Source organism: Xiphophorus hellerii, chromosome 12 (assembly GCF_003331165.1).
Source record: "Xiphophorus hellerii strain 12219 chromosome 12, Xiphophorus_hellerii-4.1, whole genome shotgun sequence".
Classification (NCBI taxonomy): Eukaryota; Metazoa; Chordata; class Actinopteri; order Cyprinodontiformes; family Poeciliidae; genus Xiphophorus; species Xiphophorus hellerii.
Genome location: NC_045683.1, coordinates 3117323 through 3141455, shown reverse-complemented (window position 1 = coordinate 3141455; position 24133 = coordinate 3117323). Strand labels below are relative to the sequence as shown.

Genomic DNA, 24133 nt, shown 5'->3' with positions numbered 1-24133 from the left:
ATAAACGCAAATTGACCGTAAAGTTACCGGCGCTAACGTGTATTGCGCCAAAGAAAATAATCTTCTCATAGTTCCATCTTGATTTTAAAGCCACAGTTCGTTTAATGAAAACTGCAGAACAAAAAATAAAATGAAATAAAATAGAAAATAAAAAACTCATATTAAGCATATTTTTTATCCAGTTATTATTGGGTTAATAAAAAAAACAAATCAACAGATCAGCCCTACAATGTATTGACGCTAAGTGCAGCAGAAAGAACGGAGCTTTTCATATATTGATGTCGGTAGCACTTTGTAGCTGCAGATTCATCCTTTGCTACAAATAATCAAGTGTACACAAAAGGAATGCTGTTATTGCAAATTAAGCAATAAATATCTACTTTCCTATCCAGTTGACATTTTTTTTGCATCTTTTCATTTATTGTTAATATTGTACAAAAAAGGCTTAAGTTCTTAAATAAAAAATCTACAGAATGGGTCACTAAAGGAATGCTGTGTTATTGTATGTTAGATAATAAAATTTTTATTTTCCTACTCAAAGAAGAAATTAAATTATGTTTATTTGTATTTTTTGTATTTGTAATATTGCGGTTAAATGAAAAATCTGAAGAATTAACTACTTTATTTATTTATTTATTTATTTGTGCATTTATTTCCCATGTTGAGTTTTGGTCCTTGGTGGCCTCCATACAGAGAGGCGGATCCTCCATTTTATCTAGTTGCGCCTTCTTCCTGCGGCGGAGTGACGTCTCTTGTTCCCTCGCAGATCTTTGGCCGAGTCAGTCGGTTAAAGTGATCACCTGCTGGCGTTGCGTCTGTGAGGGTCGTGTTTACATTTTTTCCTCCTCCTTTTCGTTTTCCACCTCCAGGCCGCCGTCAGCGGAGGGTAACAGGAGACTGCGGCCGCACACGAGCATCACGGGGCGGCGTCAGACACGGAGAACCGGCCCGCAGTTAACGGCGCCTGTCTGTGGATTTGACTTTGAATAAGCGCTGCCTGTCCGCCAGCTTCAGGTCTGAGACATGAGCGGAAGAGTTGGAGACCTCAGTCCTAAGCAGGCTGAGGCGCTGGAACAAGTAAGTTTTATTTTTATGAATTAAAAAGCTCTCCATAATGTTTGTCTCTAGTTTTACTCTTTTTTTTTTATCCTGCTTATTTTAGTTAATGTCAATCAAGAAGTGTGGAAAAGCTTAATATCTGCTCACATGCAGTTTACCGCTCCCATAATTTTGATCCCTTATATCGGTTTTGGATGCACTTCCACACTATAAAGGCTTTATAGTATGAAAACGCTCAATTTACTACTTTTATAAGAGAGTAATAGGAAGCTACTATAAAAAAAATTATGGGCATATTTACATCAGCTTATCAATTGGTGGCTCTTCTGGAAACGTAAACATCTCTGTTTTGTCATTTACAACCACAAATTTCAGTCTTTTAAATTGACCAATGGACCAACAGAAGGTAGTTCAGAGCTGAGGTGGAGGTTTTCAGTTACAGCTGCAAGTCTTTTAGGGTATCTACTTACCAGCTTTGCACAGCTAGAAACTGAACTTATTGCTAATTTACAAAAAAGGTCAAATATTTCATCTATGAAGATCAATTTTCAACACATCCGCTCTGTATTTAGGTCCATTCATCTACCTATGAACTCAGATCCAGAATCTATGCCATTGCCATTCTTCTATGGCACAAGTTTAGTGCCAAAATCAAGACTATTACGCACATAGTAGTGGCTATTTTTTGTCGCTAGAAGCTATATCCATTCTTAAGCGTGCTTTGATTAATGATGAGCTGACTCGACCGAAAAGGTGCTTTACTCATTTGTGTTAGCTTTGGAGAGGCTGGTAACTAGCATGTCTAGGCTGGTCACCCTCTGGATAGCCTACTTCCTCTACTGTCCATTAGCAAGGATAGGCTAATGGACAGTAACGCTAGGATAGGCTAGCGTTAGCTGGACCAGCTCTACACCCTCGGCAGGGTCCTGGAGGGTGCATGGGAGTTCGCCCAACCAGTCTACATGTGTTTTGTGGACCTGGAGAAGGCGTTCGACCGTGTCCCTCGGGGAGCCCTGTGGGGGGTTCTCCGGGAGTATGGGGTACCGGGCCCTTTGATACGGGCTGTCAGGTCCCTGTATGACCGGTGTCAGAGTCTGGTCCGCATTGCCGGCAGTAAGTCGGGCTCGTTTCCGGTGAGAGTTGGACTCCGCCAGGGCTGCCCTTTGTCACCGATTCTGTTCATCACTTTCATGGACAGAATTTCTAGGCGCAGCCAAGGTGTTGAGGGGATCCGATTTGGTGGCCTTAGGATCTCATCTCTGCTTTTTGCAGACGATGTGGTCCTTTTGGCTTCATCAGATCGTGATCTGCAGCTCTCGCTGGAGCGGTTCGCAGCCGAGTGTGACGCGGCCGGGATGAGGATCAGTGCCTCCAAATCCGAGGCCATGGTCTTGAGCCGGAAAAGGGTAGAGTGCCTTCTCCGGGTCAGGGGGGGTGTCCTGCCCCAAGTGGAGGAGTTTAAGTATCTCGGGATCTTGTTCACGAATGGGGGAAGAAGGGAGCGGGAGATCGACAGGCGGATTGGCGCAGCGTCTGCTGTCAAGCGGGCGCTGTACCGGTCCGTCGTGGTGAAGAGAGAGCTGAGCCAAAAAGCGAGGCTCTCGATTTACCGGTCGATCTACGTTCCCACCCTCATCTATGGTCATGAGCTTTGGGTCATGACCGAAAGAACGAGATCGCGGATACAAGCGGCCGAAATGGGTTTTCTCCGTAGGGTGGCTGGGCTCTCCCTTAGAGATAGGGTGAGAAGCTCAGTCATCCGGGAGGGACTCAGAGTAGAGCCGCTGCTCCTTCACATCGAGAGGAGCCAGTTGAGGTGGCTCGGGCATCTGGTCAGGATGCCTCCTAGACGCCTCCCTGGTGAGGTGTTCCGGGCACGTCCCACCGGGAGGAGGCCCCGGGGAAGACCCAGGACACGCTGGAGGGACTATGTCTCTCGGCTGGCCTGGGAACGCCTCGGGATTCCCCCGGAGGAGCTAGAAGAAGTGGCTGGGGAGAGGGAAGTCTGGGCCTCCCTTCTGAAGCTGCTACCCCCGCGACCCGACCTCGGATAAGCGGAAGAAGATGGATGGATGGATGGATGGATGGCTAGCGTTAGCATTGGATAGGTTGGTAACTGGTCAGCCTATCTGTGCTAATGGACACCTGAATGAGTAGCCAGCCAGTGGGTGACCCCACCAATGACTAGGCTTGCTAATTGTTAGCTTCTCCAGCATTAGCCTATCTGCGCTAATGGACAGTAGAGGAAGTAGGGTAATCCAGTGGGGATGCTAGCCTCTCCAAAGCTAACGCAAGTGAGTAGTCGCCTGCTCACTACCCAACACGGTTGCTCATTAATTGGTAGCTAGCTCAAGAACAGATGTAGCTTCCTGTAACAAGGATGTAGTCGTCACTGTATGCGCAAAAGTCTTAATTTTGGCTCTAAAGCAGCACCATATATGGCGTGTGTTCATGTTGATCAACAAAAATAATTTTGCCTACTTTGATATTGATTTTGCCACTCTTCCTTGAATTCACGGCTTTGTGTTGGTTTAACCCAATAAAACTTGTGGAGGTTTGTTATTGTAAGATGAGAAAATGTGGGGAAACGTCAAGGAGCATGAATACTGAATGAGGTAACAACTAAAATACTTTTAAATCTTATAAACCATTTAAAATTCCTAACTTTTTACCAGACGAGAGATAAACAAAATCCCCAGCATGTTTCAGCTCCTCAGGGAGTCCAACAGTTCGTCTTAAAGAGACAGTACACCCATAGGAGAAAGCCACACCTGCAAGGGAATCCTCCAAACGGACATCTAAACATGATTGCATTGTTACAAAAGTAACAGGACACGGTAAACATCATGTCCGACAAAAATGCTCAGAGCTTTAGGATGATGGGAATCGGTTCAGTTTTAGCAAACATGGAGGAAAGTTTACAGATCTTCAGAGGCAGCCTGGAGATTTTCTGGAAACTTCCCAAAGTAATTCAAGGTCTTCAGACGCATCGTAAAGCTGCAGCGTGCAACGACATGCATCGGACCTTTGTTCCAGTTTAGGCGAGGCGCCCGATGAATCTCAACGTCACGCCTGGTGTGTGCCTGAAGCCTCGACCCTGAAACAATAGATCAGTGTGGGAAAACCTCACCAGTCCAACCAGTGCTCCCTCCAGCTCCAGACTGGCTGAGACTAAACGCAGTGACGCTCCCAGACATATGAAGAGTAATTTCAATCTGGGGCGTCCAAACGTTTTGAAATGGAAGCCGCAGATTGTATCTGCTTAGTTATGAAAAATGCAAAAACAATTTTATAGTAAAAGCTAATTAAATACACAAAATCCTGATTAAATGTCATAGCCTGATAAAGTAACTCTGTATTAAAAGTGTCATTATTTACAAATAATAATAATTAATCCACATTTTAATGCAACTTTTAATACACTTTCAATACCAATTTAATGTAACTTTGGATTAAAAGTGTTACCAAATAATGCAAAGTTGACACTTTTAATGAAACTTTTAATGTAACTTTGCATTTAGTGTCATTATTTGCAAAATAATGATAATTAATTCAAAATCTAATGACATCTTTACTACAATTTTGCATTAAAAGTATTATTATTTATCAAATAATGCAAAGTTGACACATTTGGTGCACTTTTAATGCAACTTTCCTTTAAAAGTGTAATTATTTACCAAATAATAATAGTCAAAATTTTAATGGAACTTTTAATGGAACTTTGCATTAAAATGTCATTATTTACTGAATGACGGTTGTAAACATTCATAAAGTCTCCTTCATGTACATGTCAGGTGTCATTTCATGTTTATGACAGTATCATGTCAGTCTTCTGCACTCTGTCAAATAAAGCGTCACTTATTTAGCCTCATTTAATGAATGGGTGCGCCCGATTCAGTTAAGAGTTCCTGGATGTTTGTGATGTACTTGTAATAAAGTTTTGTTTTATTTAAAATATACTAAGACATTTGCACTAGAAGCTAAACCCGACAATATTTGGTCAGATTTTGTGTTTTTGCAGTGTTGAAACAATAAATCTCTGCTCTTTATGTAGATTTCTTTATGAAATTGTCACTGTGAGGTTCGGTTTGAGCTAACATCTACTTCTGTTTATCTGTTTTTAGTTTCGATCGAAGGTACAAGACATTCTTCCTCAACTTCCTGCACAGCATGACCACTTCCTGTTGCGCTGGCTCCGAGGTGAGCTAATCACTCCTCCTGCTCTTATTTCTTGATTTTATTTTTAAATCAACCTGGGTTCTGCAGGAACCTCTACCACGGGGAGCACTGCAAAAACACAAAGTATCTTTTGTCTAGTTTCTTAGTTCACTTGAAATAAGACAAAACTAAATTACTAAATTAACTTTTCCAAAAGAAATAACAGCTTGTTTTCTGTAAATAATCCCTTAATATTGATGAAAAAGTTCTAGTTCCACTGGCAGATTATTTCAGTTATAACAAGACATTTTCCCATGTTAAAATTGAATTAATTGTTGTACTTAATTTTTAAAAAAGTCTCTATTGCATCTGCCACCTGCTTTTCCCTTTTTTTTGGGAATTCGTAGGGAAAATCAGCGTTGTTGCTCTTTAAGTGGAAAGCAGAAGCTTCTGCGGTTAATTACATGAAACTGAGATGCAACTCAAGTGAGGAGAGTTTGCAGAAGTTGACAGAGAAACTCTTGATTTCAGCTGAACTTATAAACGCTGATCGATTATCTGCTGTTTGACGTCATTTTGCATCAAGTCATGTCCTCTGAATTAAAACGTACTGTTCCGCTGTGAGATGTGCATGAAAAATGTCCGTCGCGCCGTTATGTCTTTTCAGATTTGTGATTAAATTAAAGCTGAGAAAACTGCAGATTGCATACGATGTGTAAATTACGTTTTATTCGTAGATATAAATCCAGGAAATTTGGTTTCTGTCATTTCTTTTAAGTTGCAAGAGAGGATTAGATTAATTTATTTTATGTATTGGCCACATTTTCCTGTGTTTTTTTATTATTTTATTTGTTATATTACACAGATTATGAAACATTTATAAGGTGCACATTGGCAAGGAATTATTCTGATGTTTGTAATTTATCATTGTAATTATTACTACTATTATTATTATGAGTCCATAGATTTTCTTGTCTTGTTACGAGAGTCAGTTTGTAATCATTTTGTTTATGCATTCTAATTTATTTGTTTGTTCTTAACCCAGTAAATTGAACAGGCTCATGAATATCATAACATGCTTATATTACAAATTTCTGATATTTACTGAGTCAGTAAGTAATACATTTCATTAAATTAAGACAAAGAGTAGGATTAAATAAATGTTAACTTCCTCCTGCTCCTTTTCAAACAAACATCGTGGTAAAACTAATTATTTTGTTCTTGGTTATGCTTGTTTTCTTGTTTTTAAAAAACAGTTTGAAATAAATAAATAAAAGTGGTTGACTGGACGCCAGCAGTGGTTGATTATCTCGTGAGCGCCAGGCTGCGCCCCTGCTTGAGGCTGAAGCAGCAGATATGAAATCGTCGTTGTGGGAGGAAACGGGAGGCTAAAGCAGAGATCCAACAATCTGAGTATCGATCTAATCCAGAGCTAATCTCATTAGGACTGGACTACGGTGGCTGCAGGAGTCTGCTGCTCTGTTCAGGGGTTAGAAGATATTGAGAAATTGTTTCTTACCAAGAACTCGGCAGCATTGAAGGCTCTTTGTTCTCCTAATTAAGCTTCGTTCAGTTATGAAATGCCAGCTTTGGCCTCTGGGAAACGAGGAGTCGCAGCTCCGAACATGAACAGTAAAGCTCTGTTACTGTGATAAATGCGCTAAATAGTTAAAGTTATGTCACCCTGGCACTTATGTAAAGCTAAATTTACAGTTTAATGTTGCATAAAAACAAGATTTAACACAAAAAGCCTGACTGCACTGCAAAAACACAAAATCTCACCAAGTATTTTTGTCTAGTTTAATCCAAATATCTTATTTGTCTTATTTCAAATGTACTGACTTACAAGTAGAAAGAAATAGGAGCTCATTTTAAGTAAATAATTCCTTAATATTGATTTTAAAAAGTAGCAAATTATTTAACCTATAACAAGACATGTTTCCCATGTTATAAATAAATTAATCTGCCAACTAGAACTAGAACCTTTTAATTAATATAAAGCTATTATTTACTTAAAGCTTTTATTTCTTGCTGAAAAGTTACTTGTAAGTTAGTTTTGACTTCTTCCAAGTGTAATAACATTAGACATTTTGTGTTTTTGCAGTGTAATGATGCAATAATTTGGATTTTAACAACACAGTACAATCAAACGGTTAAAAAATAACATTTTAAATGATTTCCAATGCGCGGTGGCAGTTTGTGCATAAAAGACGCACCAGACAATATTCTGAGAATTTAGTTTCTCAGAATATTAGAAAATTAAGACCAATAGAATATTTTTAAATAGAGCTAATATATGTTTGACAAAGTCATGGGGACAGATTTGTACTTCTACCACATTAGGTCATCACTTGTTCATCAAAGCATTATAATGGAAAGTTGAGTGGAAGGAAAAGGAAAATTTTAGCCTGTTTAATAGTTTGGGGAGATTCTCTGAAGTTGGTCTAATGCTCTGAGTTTCCTCAGAATAAAATCAGAAACAGTTGGGATGGACGATAAGGCTGAAATACTTATTACAATATAAACGTTTCATATCAGTCAAATATCGATAATTATTGATTAGGTTTTTGTTTTAAATAGGCGGCGTGGCTAGTCCTAGTTTTCATCCCACACCATTGTTGTTTTTGTTTTTAAGCAGTTATGAGGCAAATTGGAGAAACTTAAACTGCTCCTGCGGCAGTTACTCAACAGGCTGTTGCTAGGTAACCAGAGAATGACTGAGTTGCTAGGTAACCAGAGAGTGAGTTAGCTGATTCCACCGACTTTGCTTAGCTAGCTATGAGAGGTTGAGAAGTCATTTCCCACAATGCCGTGCGGTTCTGGATTGGAGTTCATTGTTGAATATTGAATTTTCTACCAGATCTATTGACCATCTATTGATATTGATAATGAATTACTAGGCTAAATATGCTAAATAAAATCATAACGTTTTATTGCTGCTCTGACACAGAGGGATAAAGAAAGTGATTTCAGAGGAAAATTAGTTTGGATATAGAACATGCAAAGTCTGCTTGGACTTTACTGTACAAAGAATCACAAGCGGGTTCTGTCAGATATAGCCTCTGTTTGGAGGAGGATTGAATTTATAAAATTTATAAAATATCTAAATAAATGCAGCAGTGTTAGCCAACAAACAAACGTGTAAATTGGCTCCATCAGCCAGAGAACCAGGTGACGTTTGGTCACATTCCCACTTACCAATGAGAGCAGCGGCTAACGCAGATGATGTCTTATCAAGGCCAAAGTGTAAGGAAATCAGATCTGTGCCGGCCATAAAGATAATAAGAGCTTTATGATTAATCATTTGATCAGTTTCTCTGTACTTGAGTAAACTTTTTTCCAAATACTTTTTTACTCTCACTTGAGTAAAATATGTTGAAGTAGTGCTACTCTTACTTGAGCACCATTTTCAGGTACGCTACTCACCAATGGGAATTTGCTAAAGTCAAAAATTAGCTAGAAAAAACTGTTTGAGATTTCAATCAGACTTCAGAAAACCTAAAATCTGCTTTTATTTAATTTACTAAACCTTACTTGTTAAAGCATGTAATTCTGAAGCGAGAGTGATACAAATCCCGATCTTATTGCTGAGGATAGGTGGAATATTTTTGTTTATTTTTATTTTTTATTTGAGCCCAAATAAATTTGCTATTATTTTAATGACGTTAAAAAAACTCTTTAATTCTTTGGTATCTGCAATAACTTTATCCTTCCTTTCCTTCAAAAAAAAGTATTTATTTGTTTAATTAAAATTATTGTTGGTTTATTGTTGGGAACTGAAAAACCCCCAACAATTTTTAAAGTTTTTTTTATTATTTATTCTTTTTAGGCCCACAATTACTTTTGACTTGATTATTTTGTCCAAAATAACAAAACGTTTGGACGCCCCTCTAAGTTATTAAAGGAAGTGTGACACGTCGCCTTTAAAGCTAAGGAAGAGGCGTTAGCGACGCCTCCTCGTTTTAACGGTGGGTCAGTGAATGCAGCATAATCCAGCGCTCATCTCGCCGCGCTGCCAGACGGTTAATCACCTTACAGAGTCTTAGACATTGAAGTGTCCACTCTGCTCTCCACCAGTGGTTTAATAACTGGTTATAAAACAGAAAAGTGGATATTTTTAATTCATTGCTACCTTCTCTGAATTACACAAACATCTGAACTCCAGTAGTTGAAGCTGGATTGAATTATTTTTGCTCTGATTCATTAAAGTACAGTTTATTATTTGTGAAATTTTATTTCTGGGATTTTCAGACAAAGGTTTGACAGAGAAACACTTGGGTAAATAGAAGAATAAAGTCTTAAAGTACATATGTGTCATTTTTTCCTGTAAGACATGAAAAACTGCTAATTTCAACACTTTATGAAAACTCTTTCCGTTCCAGCGTTAATCTGTAATCTCATAATCTGCATCGTGAAAACGTCTGAGATTGTTACATTTGATTGTTCAGCGTCTCAAAACTGTCTTGACTATTTTTCTGTTTTTCCATAATTATTTTTAGAGCTACAGAAAAATTAAAACCGCAGGATGAGTGTGTAATCCCAGATTAAGACATTTTTCACCAGATTAAACCTCTGCCTCTTCTGTTTCAGCGAGGAACTTCAATGTGCAGAAGTCAGAGGCCATGCTGCGAAAGGTAACGCATTATTGCGCATTATTAAATAATCTGCAGCAAATTACACAAAGGAGCTAAAAACAAACACATAGTTTTTATTAATTAATCTGTGGAGGCGCACCTAGCTGCAGGCGAGGCTCCAGATTATAGCGGGTAGAGGGGGGTGAAGGTTCACAAACTGAGTCATCACTGCACCCAGAGGCAGATAAGACACAGACAAGAGATTAAATAAAGACCTGTGGCAGGTTAAGATTACCGGTTGCATCATTTACAGCTAATCTGCCTCCACTAATCTGCAGGACATGTGAAAATCCGCCATGCTAATGCTAATGTTTAAGCTAAACACAAATAAATCTTCTGTTTCAGCACCTGGAGTTCAGGAAACACATGAAAGTAGACGCAATAATCACCGACTGGCAACCACCAGAGGTAAAACGCAAAAAAACAAGCACTGGCTGCTGCGTTTCCATCAGAGATAAAACTGTCCAAATCAAAAATATGATAAAGAAATTAGCTTAAACAACGTTGATAAAAAAGTTTTAGTATTAATTGGGATCATTGGAGATGGAAAAATTTAATACGTGGAGCAATGTATGCAAAAACCTTAGAAAGTTTGAGATTAATCCAAGAAAATAGAAATTTCTTTGTTTGAAAAGTTGAAAATTTTGGGAAAAAAAATACTAAAATGCTGAGATTGTCATAAATTTTCAAGAGAAAAACTTTCAAGAAAATTGCTTCAATTTGCTCAAAGATTTTGAAATTAATGTCAATAATTTTTAAGAGAAAAACTTTGAACTTTCTGACTTTAACAAGTTGAAAATTTGTTTGAAAATTCCCCAAAGTATTGATATTAATCTTAGAAATTTTCAAGAAAAAAAAATCAAGGAAATTTTTGAGTTTTTGAGAATTAATAAAACAAATCTGAAATTTTGAGACTAAAAACATGGAAATTTTTGACTTTGGAAACTTGAAAAATTGCTAAAAATAATTTTGAAATTTTGAGTTTAATCTCGAAATGTTCTAGAAAAAACAAGGAACTTTATGAGCTTCAAAAGTCAAAAATGTCCTGGAAACCTCCAACCAAAAGTTTGACATTTTCTCGGGGAAAAAAATTCTGGAAATTTTTTTTTGTAGAACTTCTTTCTTTTTTTTTGCTATCAAATTTTTGACTTTTCAAACTCTTCAAAATTTTTGGGAGAAATGTACTCCTTTTTTCTATCTATAATGGCTTCAATATGCCACCATGATTTTGAGGTACTATGATGTGGTTTTTCTGCCATATCAAAGGGGATATGGCAGAAAAACCCTTCATTTAATTTAAACTTAAATTGAGTTTAAGTTTATTTTCATATATAATTGTTTTTTGTTTGATTGTTGTTTTTACATTAGCAGAATATAGACAAAGATTTGTGCACATTTGTAATGGAAATGCAGCTTCAGGTCTTCAAAAATCAGCTGTGTGATTCAAAATGGCTTCCCCCTGTAGGTGATAGAGAAGTATCTCTCAGGAGGAATGTGTGGCTACGACCGCGAAGGCAGCCCCATCTGGTACGACGTGATTGGACCCGTGGACCCCAAAGGACTCTTCCTGTCTGCGTCCAAGCAGGACTTCATCAAGTCCAAGATCAGAGACTGCGAGATGCTGCAGAAGGAATGCAACCTGCAGTCAGAGAGAGTAAGAGCAAAGGATGCTAACGCTAAGGCGGACACTCGGTCCAGAAGGCTGCCAGCTTAAAGCATGGAAACTTACCACAATATATTAGGGCATAGAAGATGGAAAAAATGAGAAATTTCCATAAAAAAAATCAGAAATTTTGAAATTAATCTGAGAATTTTATAGCTCAAAAAGTCAAACATTTGCTAGATAAACTCAGGTGTTCTCAGATTAAATTAAGAAATAAAAAAAATATAAAAAAAACAAAGATATTTCTGAGTTTGAAAAGTTGAAAATTTGCTAGAAAAAAATCTGAAATTTTGAGATTAATCTGAGAATTTATTTGAGAAAAAGAAAAAACCCAAGGAGATTTCAGAGCTACGAAAGTAAAATATTTGAGAAAAAAACTCAGAAATTTTAAAATTAATCAGACATTTTTTTGAAAAACATGGAAATTTTTACATTTGAAACTGAAATTTCCATATTTTTTTCTAGAAAATATCTGAGCAAACTCAAAATGTCGTGAGATCCATCCATCCATTTTCTAATCCCAGTGGGGTCGGGAGGTGCTGGTTCTGATCTCCAGGTAACGTTCTGGCCGAGAGGCGGGGTACGATGTCGTTCAATTCAATTCAAGATCTTTGAAGCAAATTTTTGACTTTTTAAATTCTGAAATTTCCACACACAAAAAAAAATAGAAAATTCTCAAATTAATCTGATAATTTCTTAGTTTTTTGGCAAACGTTTTATTTTTTTCACAAAAAATTACAATTAGTTTTGTTTGTTAATTTATACTATTTTCTCCACCATTTAGAGTATCAATAAATGTAAAAAATATTCTTAAATATGATTATTTTGTGTAGTTTAATGACACAAACCACACTTCTTTATGTGATTGGTGACCTAAAGAACTGCATTACAAATGAGAATTTTTGTCAGAGTAGTTTTTTGGATTTATGAAATGAAGTAATAAGTAGCTTAACTTTTCTCGCAATAGTAACACCATGTTATCCCTTTTTCTCCATCATGTAAGTTTTGTTGTTTTTATTATTATTATTCTGTTTTGTGTTTTAGCTGGGCAGGAATATCGAGTCAATCACGATGATCTACGATGTTGAAGGTCTGGGACTGAAGCACTTATGGAAACCGGCGATAGAAACATATGGAGAGGTGCAAAGCGACACAAACTGCGTAATTCTCTCTTAAGATGAACAATTTGCTGATTTTCTGCTCTGTTTCTCCTCCAGATCCTCCAGATGTTTGAAGATAATTACCCAGAAGGCCTGAAGAGGCTGTTTGTAATTAAGGGTAAACATATTTTTAAAAAAATATAAAAAATGATAAATAATGAAACTAACTTCATGTACCCAATTTATAAATAACAATGTATTTAATTTAGTCTTTGTACACTTGATAGTACGGGTTTAACTGTTCATAGTTTAGGGTTGTAAAAAACACATAAGAACCACTTATTGAAAGTTTTTTTTATTTTAAATATGTGGATATATTTAACTTTGTATGTATATTTTTAACCATTTGTTTAATTGAGAAAATCCAAAGTAAAGTCAAACTTGTGCTCCATGTATGCTTGCAACATACTTATTATTTTACATTGTTTTCTATGTTTTTCCTCCTTTAGCTCCTAAACTCTTTCCAGTGGCCTATAACCTCGTCAAGCACTTTCTGAGCGAAATCACGCGACAAAAGATCAACATCCTGGGGGGTGAGATGTGGACACGTCACTCCAGAGCTTCTTTAAATTACATTTTAGGATTTGTGCAGTGATGCTATGAAGTTTTATTGTCTTTTAAATTGTTTTATGTTGTTGAAAGCCCATCTGCACTGCAAATTAGCCAAGGCTGTAAATGTTATAGTGTTCTGTTTTTGTTAATACTCAACCAATGCAAATAAACAAAGAAAGAAAGAAAGAAAGAAAGAAAGAGCTGTACAGTGTCTCAAAAATATAGCCAACAATAATATTGCTGCTATTTGAAATTCAATTTCATATTGGCTGGCGATGCTAATAATTAATCAACTTACGATTAATCGATGATTAATGATTCATTTAATAAAAATTTGTACCAATAGATTAACTATTAAAGTCGCATAGACCGGTTTTTTAGTGTGGTAGTGTGGCCTCCATCCAGCAGAGGGCGTTGCTGATACAGAAACAAAGATGGCGGCCGAACATGTGAGATGAAAATCTCACCTTACGCGGTTCAGTTTTGAAATATAAGCAGTCTACAAGCTCCGTAAGTTTCACAATATTTTTTAATACACAAATACAACATATTTTGAAAAATTTAGCTCTACAGGTTATAAAAAGACGGCCGACTCTCTGTACAAAAGAAAACTCAGGGTTTTAAGAAAATAGCGGCTTATATGTTAACCATTAGACTATTGACCAGATAAATCAACTTCATTAATCAATACCTTTCATCCCTAATCTTGACCGATTTAATACATTTAAGTTTCAGCCCTCTCTCTTATTTAGGAAAATATATAATCTGAAACTGTTTCTAATTAACTGGAGTTAAATTAATCAGCCACGCATCTGCCAGACTCTGCGCAACATAACACTGAACTATTACACTTGTGCAACAAATACCATAAATCAAAACGGCGCACAATGTCAAACCACATGGCATCACTTAACCGTGGTTAAATGATGCCAGCATATCGTTCTCACATTTTTACATCTTTTCATAGACTAAACATGGTTGTTTATGTAAAGAGGACCTGGACGTTTATTTATATTGTGCTGTAACTGTAAACACATGCTATACTGTTGTTTTTCAGGAAACTGGCAGGAGGTTTTACTGAAGTACATCGATGCAGAAGAGCTGCCGGCCATTTATGGAGGGAAGGCGACGGATCCTGATGGAGATCCTCGCTGTCGGACCAGGGTGAGTCAGCAAACCTGCTGCTGCTGATTATTTCATGCAAGAAGTGGCTGATGAGTTGGAAAAGATAAGTATCTAGAGCAACAAAAATAGATCTCTGGCTCATTGATTCTAGGAGCAGCGTTTGCCCTTTTAGTTTCTGACTTTGATTACATTGTTTCACTTTTTCCCCAGTTGTACTTAAAACATTTTGATCAGTTTTAGGTACATTTATCATAATTGTAGCATAAATGTTGGCCATAATCTAGCCTTTCCTCAGCAGATTCAGCCATTTAGCCTTTCAGACCTTTGATACCAGCTTATGGGTTTTCTGATCTTGATTAAATATCAGTTCTTAATCACACCTGCAGTAAAACGGCTTTCATCAACTTCAGTAAGGTTATCTTGACTTAAGCTGACTGGTGTACTCTGCTCTGTCATAGTTCAACAAGCAATAAAAGACAAAAAGTAGCAACTAATAAGGCCATGCGAATGCAGAGATTTTCTAGAAACAAACAGAAACTGTGGAAGCAACTGGTACCAATTTGAACGGCGGGGCCAGTCCAGCAGCAGAGCCCTTTTTCAGTCGTGTTTTGATCAGAACTGGTTGGGAAAAAAAACAACTGGGTGCCGTTTCCGCATGTTTGTCACATTGCAACACAAAGTACAACAGGTTTTATGGAGCAACACAAAGTGGAGCATAATTGCAAAGTGAGCGGAAAGTATTTCAAATTACTGCCCAATCCCACCAGGATGTCTTCCACTGAGGAGACTTTGGGTTGGACTCTCCAATCTCTGGTTCTGTGGTCACCAAGATGGTTTACAGGGAACATATTATGTAAACAGTTTAGATGTTTTTGTGCTTCCATTTGGTCTCTGCTGCTTCTAAAAACAGCTGGATCATTAAAAATAACCCCACCAAGCAGTTTTTAGGCAATAAGTTGATGCTTTTTGGTGTCTGGAAAATGAACCGTTACAAAAAGTTTTGGAATGTCATAAATCAGCAGGCGCTGCCTAGTTACCTAGCAACCCTAGAGCAGAGTTTCACCCATCACCTAGCAACCCATGCAGAGATCCAGTATGTTTGGTCAGCTGGTTTTGAAAATCGGACTAACCTTGTCTGGTGTGAATGCACCAGTAATCTAAGTTGGGTTCTCTGGTCTCCAGGATTCTGTTTGTTCGCTAATAAACCTTTGAGGCTTTCACAGAACAGATGATTTATACTGAGATTAAATCACATACAGGTGGACTCTGTTTACCAGTAAGGTGAATTTAAAGTAAGCTCTACTGGGTCTGTTGCTGGACTGGGTTTTATTTGAGGAATGAGGGTGCAATATAAGCACATTGTTTACTTGTAAACAATTTAGAAAAACTTGTAGCATTTCTTTCACTCCACCATTTGTACTGATTTTACATAAAATCCCCAAAAACACATTTAACTTTGGCTGCTAAGTGAGAAAATGTTACAAAGCTTAAGTGTCTCTAATATGTTTGTAAGTAGCTGTAAATGTAATCGATAAAGATGTAATCTTGACACATTTTGCTCTGATATGTTTAATTTAGGTGAGAATAAATGGAGAAAGCTTGTAGAGCTCTTTAGGACTCTGGGCTGTTTTCTGGTCTTTAGTTTGCAGTTTATTTGGAAAAACATCTGGAATGCTGACAGACTTTAACGATGTAATCCGAGACGTTTATGAGTTCAGAGAGAAGCAGATGCAAATTTTAAGTGTTTACAACAGGCTTCCTTTTCAAACATTAACTCAATGATGCTTTTACTAATGTTAAATCAGTAGCAGGAATCAATGAGATACAATATGTTGCATATAAAACAAGAGAAATGGTTTATCAAATATGTTGTTACTGGATGCCAGTCTGAGTCCAACTTCAGCCACTCAGCCTGCTGTAGATCTAAAAAGATTAAATAAATCAAATAGCTGCTTTGAATTGTTCTGGATATGCATTTACTTTCTTCTTTTGCTCATGTAGTTTATTGCAGCTTTGCTTTACTAAAGACTGCCTTGTGCACATGAAATATTGCATATTTACATTTGACTTGCAAAGTTTGGTTTGTGCTAGCTCTGTAACTGCCAGATTTACCTGTTCTGACCAAGCACCTTAAATAAAGAAATAGATTTCCATAAGCCATCCTGGGGACCTAATCTACGTAAATCTCACAGGATCACTGAATGTTTGGAGAATATTTAGGCTGTTTTAATATACGATACAACAGGGGTGTCCAAACTTTTTGTTATATGAGCCAAAATTGTCAAGTGGAAAAAACTTTTTCTCCTTTTCAAAAATAAAATAAAGTGGCAGCACTTGAAGTAAACAAATAAAGTGGTCTGTTATTGTAGATACAAAACTTAGTTTTACATGTCCAGCCTGTAACAATAACAATAAATTAGTTAATTTGTAAGACAAATTAAAACAAACTCAATAATTTCCATTTGCATTATTTATCGTTTTTCATTTTTCTCTCTTTCTACTAGAAACTGGACAGTAAAGCTTTTCAGTCTGGTGGTTTCGCCTCGACAATTTTGCTTAGAGACTTCATAATTCATTTTATTTGTTGTTTCTGTTTATTTATTTTGGAATATTTAAAATGTCTTCCAGTTAAATGTTCATCAGAGTTTAAAGTTTATTGATCCTTAAAAATCTTGCATTATTTTGCCATGATCATTGTATTAAATGAAAATGGTCTCAAAACAACAATTCTTATCGTTTATCGCAATAACTTCTGGAATCATTTATCGTCCAGCAAAATGTGTCTTGGCAGCTCTAGCAAAGCCTGTTCCTTCTCTGTAACAGAACTGTTCAGTTCAAAGCCTGTTCCTGCCTGCTGTATAACAGAACTGTTCAGTTCAAAGCCTGTTCCTGCCTGCTGTATAACAGAACTGTTCAGTTCAAAGCCTGTTCCTGCCTGCTGTATAACAGAACTGTTCAGTTCAAAGCCTGTTCCTGCCTGCTCTATAACAGAACTGTTCAGTTCAAAGCCTGTTCCTGCCTGCTCTGTAACAGAACTGTTCAGTTCAAAGCCTGTTCCTGCCTGCTGTATAACAGAACTGTTCAGTTCAAAGCCTGTTCCTGCCTGCTCTGTAACAGAACTGTTCAGTTCGCCTTCATGCTGCTCCTCTCCTGCCTCGCTTTGCTTCAATAGGAAAAGCAAATCAATAAAAATCTCCCTGCCAGATCAGATTCTCTGTAGCTGCTGCAGTAAAGGCATGGGCCGGTCTGAGATCCTCAACTATCATGAACATTACACCATTTCATTTTATTTACACAAACATTTAAAGTAAAACGATATGTTGTCTTTCTGCTTTTTGTAGTTACATGTAACCTAAGGCGTGAAGGGCGGCGCAGTTTTAGCTTCTAATTCGCACCTCGCATGTTTTACGTATTCTGAACGGCCGATGTTGTATTTCTTTTGTTTGCTATGCTGAATTTAAGAAATGTTTAATATAACAATATTATCTGCCAGCTGTATTACGTACTGACTGAATAAATAGGAAAATCATGGTTTTCTCACATTAATAAACTTGGACATATTTATAAAATATAACAAAACAGAAACCTCTGAGGTTGCTGAATACAAAAATATTAAGTGAAATTTAAGGGGCTTATTGAGTGTTTCCATTTCAAAACAGAACTTCATAAAGTGCAAGTTTCTTTCCAAATTAGGTTTTAAAAAAGAGGATTTGTTAGAAAAAAACTCTAAAAGTTTAACAATAATCTCCGAACTTTTTTTTCTGAACTCCAAAGGTCGGATATTTGCGAAGAAAAAAACTTGAAAACTTTTAGATTAATGTCAGAAATTTTCTAGAAAAATTAGAAAGTTGCTGAATTCGAAATCGAACATTTGCTAGAAAACAAACTGAAGTTTTTTTAGATGAATTTCTAAATTTTTGACTTTTCAAATTTTGATATTTCCATTTTTTTTCTATAAAATTTATGAGATTAATCTCTGTTTTAGTGGAAATTTACTCTTGTTTTTTTGTTCTTCTACGCCATCATACAAACCGCACTGTGGCTCTGGCATGACCCCCGCCGTCTTTATTTCTGTATCAACTGGCTCCCCTTAAGGATGGCCAGTGACGCCCTCTGCTGGATGGCAGTCAAACTACAATTCTGAACGAAAGTTTAAGCAGATGCTATAAGTTAATTGACTGGAACTAATTCCAATCTATCAAACCATTGATTGTGGATTATTTGTTTTCATCCTCACTCTGAAATGCGACTCATTGATCAGGTAACTGCCCATGCCTAACGTAGAGCCAACCCAGTAGAAGCTGCTCTATGAACTAATCGTAAAACTGATTCGTGTTTGTGGCTGTTTCTTCAGATAAAAAATTGGGCCCAAGACAGATGAAGAACTCGAAGATTCAAATTGATTTTGTCTTCGTTCAGGATGCTTGGGATTAACTCGGCCTCTAAATGTTTTGGGTTTAGCTTCTCGCCGGTCAGCTAGCTGTGTCCATCACATTGTTCGGTGATGTTTTGCTTAGTTTGGGACCTGACCTCTGTTCACCTTGTTCTTACATGATAACGCACCAAACGCAGCGTCGTCTAGTCATTGATCTTACAGCACAAGGAGGACATTTATCAAAAACATTATCTGTCACAAGGGTTAAGTTTAACTTTTAGGTCCGTTAAATACATTTTTATTATCATTTTAGATTGCATTATTAAGCAACTGTACTAAATATGTTCTAGTGCTTTGTTGTTTCATTTAGGTTAGCATAAATCACTTGATAAATAATTGTAAACTGCAGAAATCAAAGTGCTAATATTATTTAAAGTGCACTGCAGACTGACGTGAAACAGGTTTTTTTTGTGTGTTTGGTTGGATAATTGACCCGTAAAATATTTAATTACAATAAAAACCTCATTGGTTTTTAAAAATTGGCAGAATATTTTTTGTAGAGTTTTGTTTTTGTTAATTTAAGAAGCAGAAAAATATTATTTCAAACAACAAACTGTATTTTTAATTGGAAAGTTTCTCCCACTCTAAAGATGAAGAAGAAAAAACATATTTAGCCTAAGAATATATATTTTTGTTTGTTTCTTAGAAAATATTAATGTTGCAAATGAATCCAACCATTAACTTCTTCCTCCTGTAATTAATTTTGAACCAAGGGTCACAGTTTCAAATTGCAAACATCAGAAATCACTATTTATTTATTTTTTTTAACTTGAAAAACTTTGAGCCTTATGGATTTTTGTAAGGTATTTTATTTATTTTTTATTCTCAGTTGGTTTTAATTGTGCACAGTTTATGTAATGTGAGAGTTTTAAACATAAACAGCCTTCAGTCTGTTGTGCTTTGGTCTGTTTTTACATGGTTTTTATTGTTTTCTCTTTGTAAGTTTGTCCAGATTAGGGTTGGCAATACGGACTTAAAGTTTTCTCACAATATTTTGTGATACTGATTAAAAACTATTTGTTTATTTTTGTGACTGCATGGCACAGCAGTTCTAGCCCCACAAACACAAATATTGTTCTTAAAAATTGTATTTGCTTCTTTAGGACACCAGTCACATAAATAAATGTAATTTAAATAATTTAACTTCACACAGTAACTTCATTCAGTCATATTTTACAGTTTATTGATATTTATTGATGCTTTCATTGAACAGACAGTGGAGAAAATTGTAAAAAACAAATCCCAAAAATACAGACTTTTTTAAAATATTATGATTGAGAATTTATTGTGACAACAATAGGCCTGTCGCAATAAATCAATTGTACAATAAATTAAAACTAGATCAATAATTTCCATTTGCATAATTGATCATTTTTCTCTTTTCTCTCTTTCCACCAAAAACTGGATGATAAAAAGTTTTCAGTCTTTGGTCTCAATTAGCCCTTTATTTTGAAGGACAGTTTTGTTTGCAGAAACTTTGTAATTGATTTTATTTGTTGTTTCTGTTGTTTTTATTTTGGATATTTTAAAGTACTTCCAGTTCCAGTGGAACTGAATTTAACTTATTAGAATTTAAAGTTAAAGAATGTGTTCTTGCATTATTATTATAATTTTCGTATTACTTGAAAATTATCTCAAAGGAACTGTATTATCGTTTATAGCAATAACTTCTGGGACAATTTATCTTCCAGTAAAATTTATTGTGAAAGGCCCAGACAAAATGATCATAAAATAAAAATGATTGCTGCCCACCTCTAGTCCAGATTACACTTCGTTTTTACTCGCTGTCATGTAATTACATTACAGTAGGCAGAGTTCACACCAGGAAACAATGGCCTGTCCTTTTAGTTGGGTTTATGTATTATAATACACTATTCTGGTTTTATTTGATTGATTTTTGTGTGAATAAATGGAAAAAAGAACCTTTCTGTGCTTCGTGTGACCTGCTGTTGAATGTCTAAATAACATGGTTACAAGCAGTCAGACAAAACGGCATCGTAAGTCAAGCCTCGATTTCTTCTAACCTTCTACTTCCCAAGTTTTCATCATTCCCTGTATTTTAACCTTTGGTGAATCTTGTGCAGATAAACCATGTTGGACCAGTTCCTCCTTCCTACTACGTGCGGGATCACGTCAACGTGGATTACGAACACTGCCTGACCGTCAATCGAGGTTCTTCCCAACAGATGGACTTTGAGATCTTGTTCCCGGGCTGCGTCCTCCGGTCAGTGTGCTAATGGGAGGGACGTCCGTCCGTCCAGCCACCCACCCACTCACCTCCCTCCGTCCCATCACCTTGTCCCTAGTGGGGTTGGGAGCTAATGGGACAATTACAGATCAATTTAAAATTGCACATGCATAAAGAGAAACAATCTTCCATCCCTTTGGCTTGATACAAACCGAAAAAGCAAAACGATGTTGCAAGTAAAACGGGGAACTGCTATTTACTTAACTGAACTATTTAGAAACGATGTTAAATGGATTTATTTATTTTATTTACTTATTTTAATTTTTATAGTTTGCTATGCTGGAGCAAACAACATTCCACCCCCCCAGGCGATCTACAAAGTATTATCTTAAAACCAGCTGGCCAAATATGCTAAACTCCAGTTGGGTTGCTAGGTAACAGGCTGGGCGTGGCTGGGGTTGCTAGGTAACGGGCAGAGTTCCGCTGGGGTCACTAGGTGAAGGTTAGTGCCTGTTGATTTGTGACTTTACATTTCCATTTTCCAGATTCAATAAAAATGTCAACTTATTGTCAGAATACAACCAGGTGTTTGTTTTTTAAACTCTGGTTGTTTTTAGAAGCAGTAGAAACTCAGATGGAAATATAAAAATGTCCAAAATGTGAAGTTAGCACATTACGTCGTCTTTAAATCAGAAATTTTGTGTAGATTTGGAGTTTATGTTCATCTCGAATACTAACACATTCAAGTTAAAGATGATCTCATTACACAGTTTGTATAAATGTTTCCTATCTGCGACTCTTTAAGGTGGCAGTTCGCCTGCGAGGGCGCAGACATCGGCTTTGGGGTGTTTCTAAAAACCAGAAAGGGTGAGTGGAAGAAAGCGTCTGAAATGGAGGAAGTGATTCCCAGCCAGCGGTACAACGCTCACCTGGTTCCTGAGGACGGGTCGCTGACCTGTGAGCTTCCAGGAGTCTGTGAGTCGTCCGACTGTTTACCCATAATCCCCACAACTCCAGATCCTCCCCTTTAAAAGGCTCCACTTCCTCTTGAACAGATGTGCTGAGGTTTGACAACACGTACAGCATCTTCCAGGCCAAACGGGTCAGCTACACGGTGGAGGTTCTGCTGCCGGACCGGCTCCAGTCCCAGCGGGAAGCCCAGACCAATGGGACCAGTGAGGGGACCAGTGAGAAGTCCAGTGAGGGGACCAGCGAGAAGTCCAGCGACCAGCTGCAAGACGCACAAACTTGGCTCTGAAGATAAGTTCAGGATGGATTAAACGATGAAACAAGCGCAGCCTGACGTACTTGATGTAAAAAGAACCTTGCTGCTCTCGCATTTTTACTTGAAAGTCCAGTTTAATGCTACGGCTTGGTACCAACTCTGTTTCAAATGTTTTGTTCAACCAAAAATTAAACAAAAATTAGCTCCAATTATAGTTTTTTTTCTCTCTCCCTCTATTATTTAAAAAAACAATCAAAAATGAATCATGAAGTCTGAGGAGTAACAGTGGGCAATAAATATGCAAAGATAAGTTTTGATTTAAAATCAGAAATGAATTTTTTCAAATCAAATTTGAACTAATAACATTCCTGTTGGTTTGCTAAGAGAAATCAGACTGAATCCAGAAATTGTAGAGCTCCGAATTTTTTTCTTTATGCAGTTCTTCAAACTTTTCATTCCAGTTCAAAGCATAAGATGCATTCAAACAACCCGGCGTTTAAAGCATCGGCTCCTACCAGGACTAGTGGAGGGGTGGCGACAACATTTACATTTCCAGATAGAAAAACACATTTGTGCTAAACTATATTCCTAGAAAAATATTTACACAATTACAATTAACTAACAACTTCAAAACAAAAACAATCTGGGCCCAAACAAAATCCAAAAACATCCCCCCTCCCTCTCAATCTCAACAATGGATTTTCCCAGTGAGGCTGATTGAAAACACCAGGTCATTTCCATGGCAACACATGACCAGGTGACCTCAAAGAGACGAGAGTACGATTAAAACAAAATATTAAATAAAGGTATTCACTTCCTCCAAACAAAAGCAACACATTTACCAGATAAATTAGAATATAGGAAGCAAAAAACAGCAACTGTTAGGGAGGAGATCAATTCCACAAGCCACATGTCAAAACGTTCAGTTTGAAGGATTAAATTTTAATTAAATTGAATTTATTTCATACGTCGGTCATACAAAGAAAATAATAAAATAAAATTACAGGAATAAAGTCATAAACTTACAACTTTATTCTCATATTCTCATGACTTGTATTTTTATTTTCGTAGTGTAGCTCTATTTTGATGTATCAATTTCAAGAATGCTAATAAATGAAGTTTTTCTTTATAATAGAATATAATAAGACTTGGTAACATTTATTTAGTGTCTGTTATGTTTATAAACTCCCTGATGTCAAATTGAACTGCATTGATAGACAATCAGTGACATAATATTATGTAATATTCATCTATTTGCCTAAAACTTTTGCAAACTGTTTTTGCAAATTAGATGTAGAGAAATGCAATCGCTGTTAAGAGAATAAAATTTTATTTTCACAAGAATTGATCATTTAATAACAATAAGCTAATTAATATTATTTTTAAGCATCAATTTGACAGAATGGCTGTTTGAACGAATCTTCCCCGTTCCACCAGAGCATCAAAATGTATCAATATATTTGAAGATATGATTGAATGTCATTATTTCATAAGTTTTATATTGAAAGTCAGTCAAACTCAACCCGGCTACGGACGACGTGATTGGTCTGCAGCTGTGCATGTTAACCAATCAAATGCCAGGATCTATAAAACCACAGCTTTGTGATAGTTAAATTATTTAACAATTACCTGTAAAATAACTTGGTTATGTTACGATGGTAATGAAATAATTACAATATTTTTTTATTATTTAAAAGATATTTTACCTTACACCTCTTATTAAATTTTCACTTGCAGGAAATGAAAAAAAAAAATTGTAGAAAATTTCTGAGATGTCATAATTTCAGATTTTTTCTACCAAACTTTTGACTCTTTAAACTCAAATTTCTTTGTTTTTTTTTTTGTGAAAATTTATTGTTCCCTCTTTTGTACTCAAGCCAAAAAACTCAAATTTTCTAGAATTATTTAAATTAAATACATGTAACTAAAATGTA

At 36.5% G+C, this 24133-nt stretch overlaps 1 protein-coding gene across 1 annotated transcript; it reads left to right on the top strand.

Annotated features, from left to right (window-relative positions):
* Nucleotides 1-719: 719 nt before the first annotated feature.
* On the top strand, nucleotides 720-23888 carry LOC116729380 (SEC14-like protein 2). Its single transcript, XM_032577878.1, has 12 exons — nucleotides 720-1077; nucleotides 5184-5259; nucleotides 9808-9851; nucleotides 10197-10259; nucleotides 11317-11505; nucleotides 12559-12654; nucleotides 12732-12792; nucleotides 13124-13207; nucleotides 14284-14390; nucleotides 20871-21010; nucleotides 21780-21949; nucleotides 22030-23888. The coding sequence occupies exons 1-12, from the start codon at nucleotides 1024-1026 to the stop codon at nucleotides 22230-22232; spliced, it is 1287 nt and encodes a 428-aa protein (XP_032433769.1). The 5' UTR covers nucleotides 720-1023; the 3' UTR covers nucleotides 22233-23888.
* The last annotated feature ends 245 nt before the right edge of the window (nucleotides 23889-24133 follow it).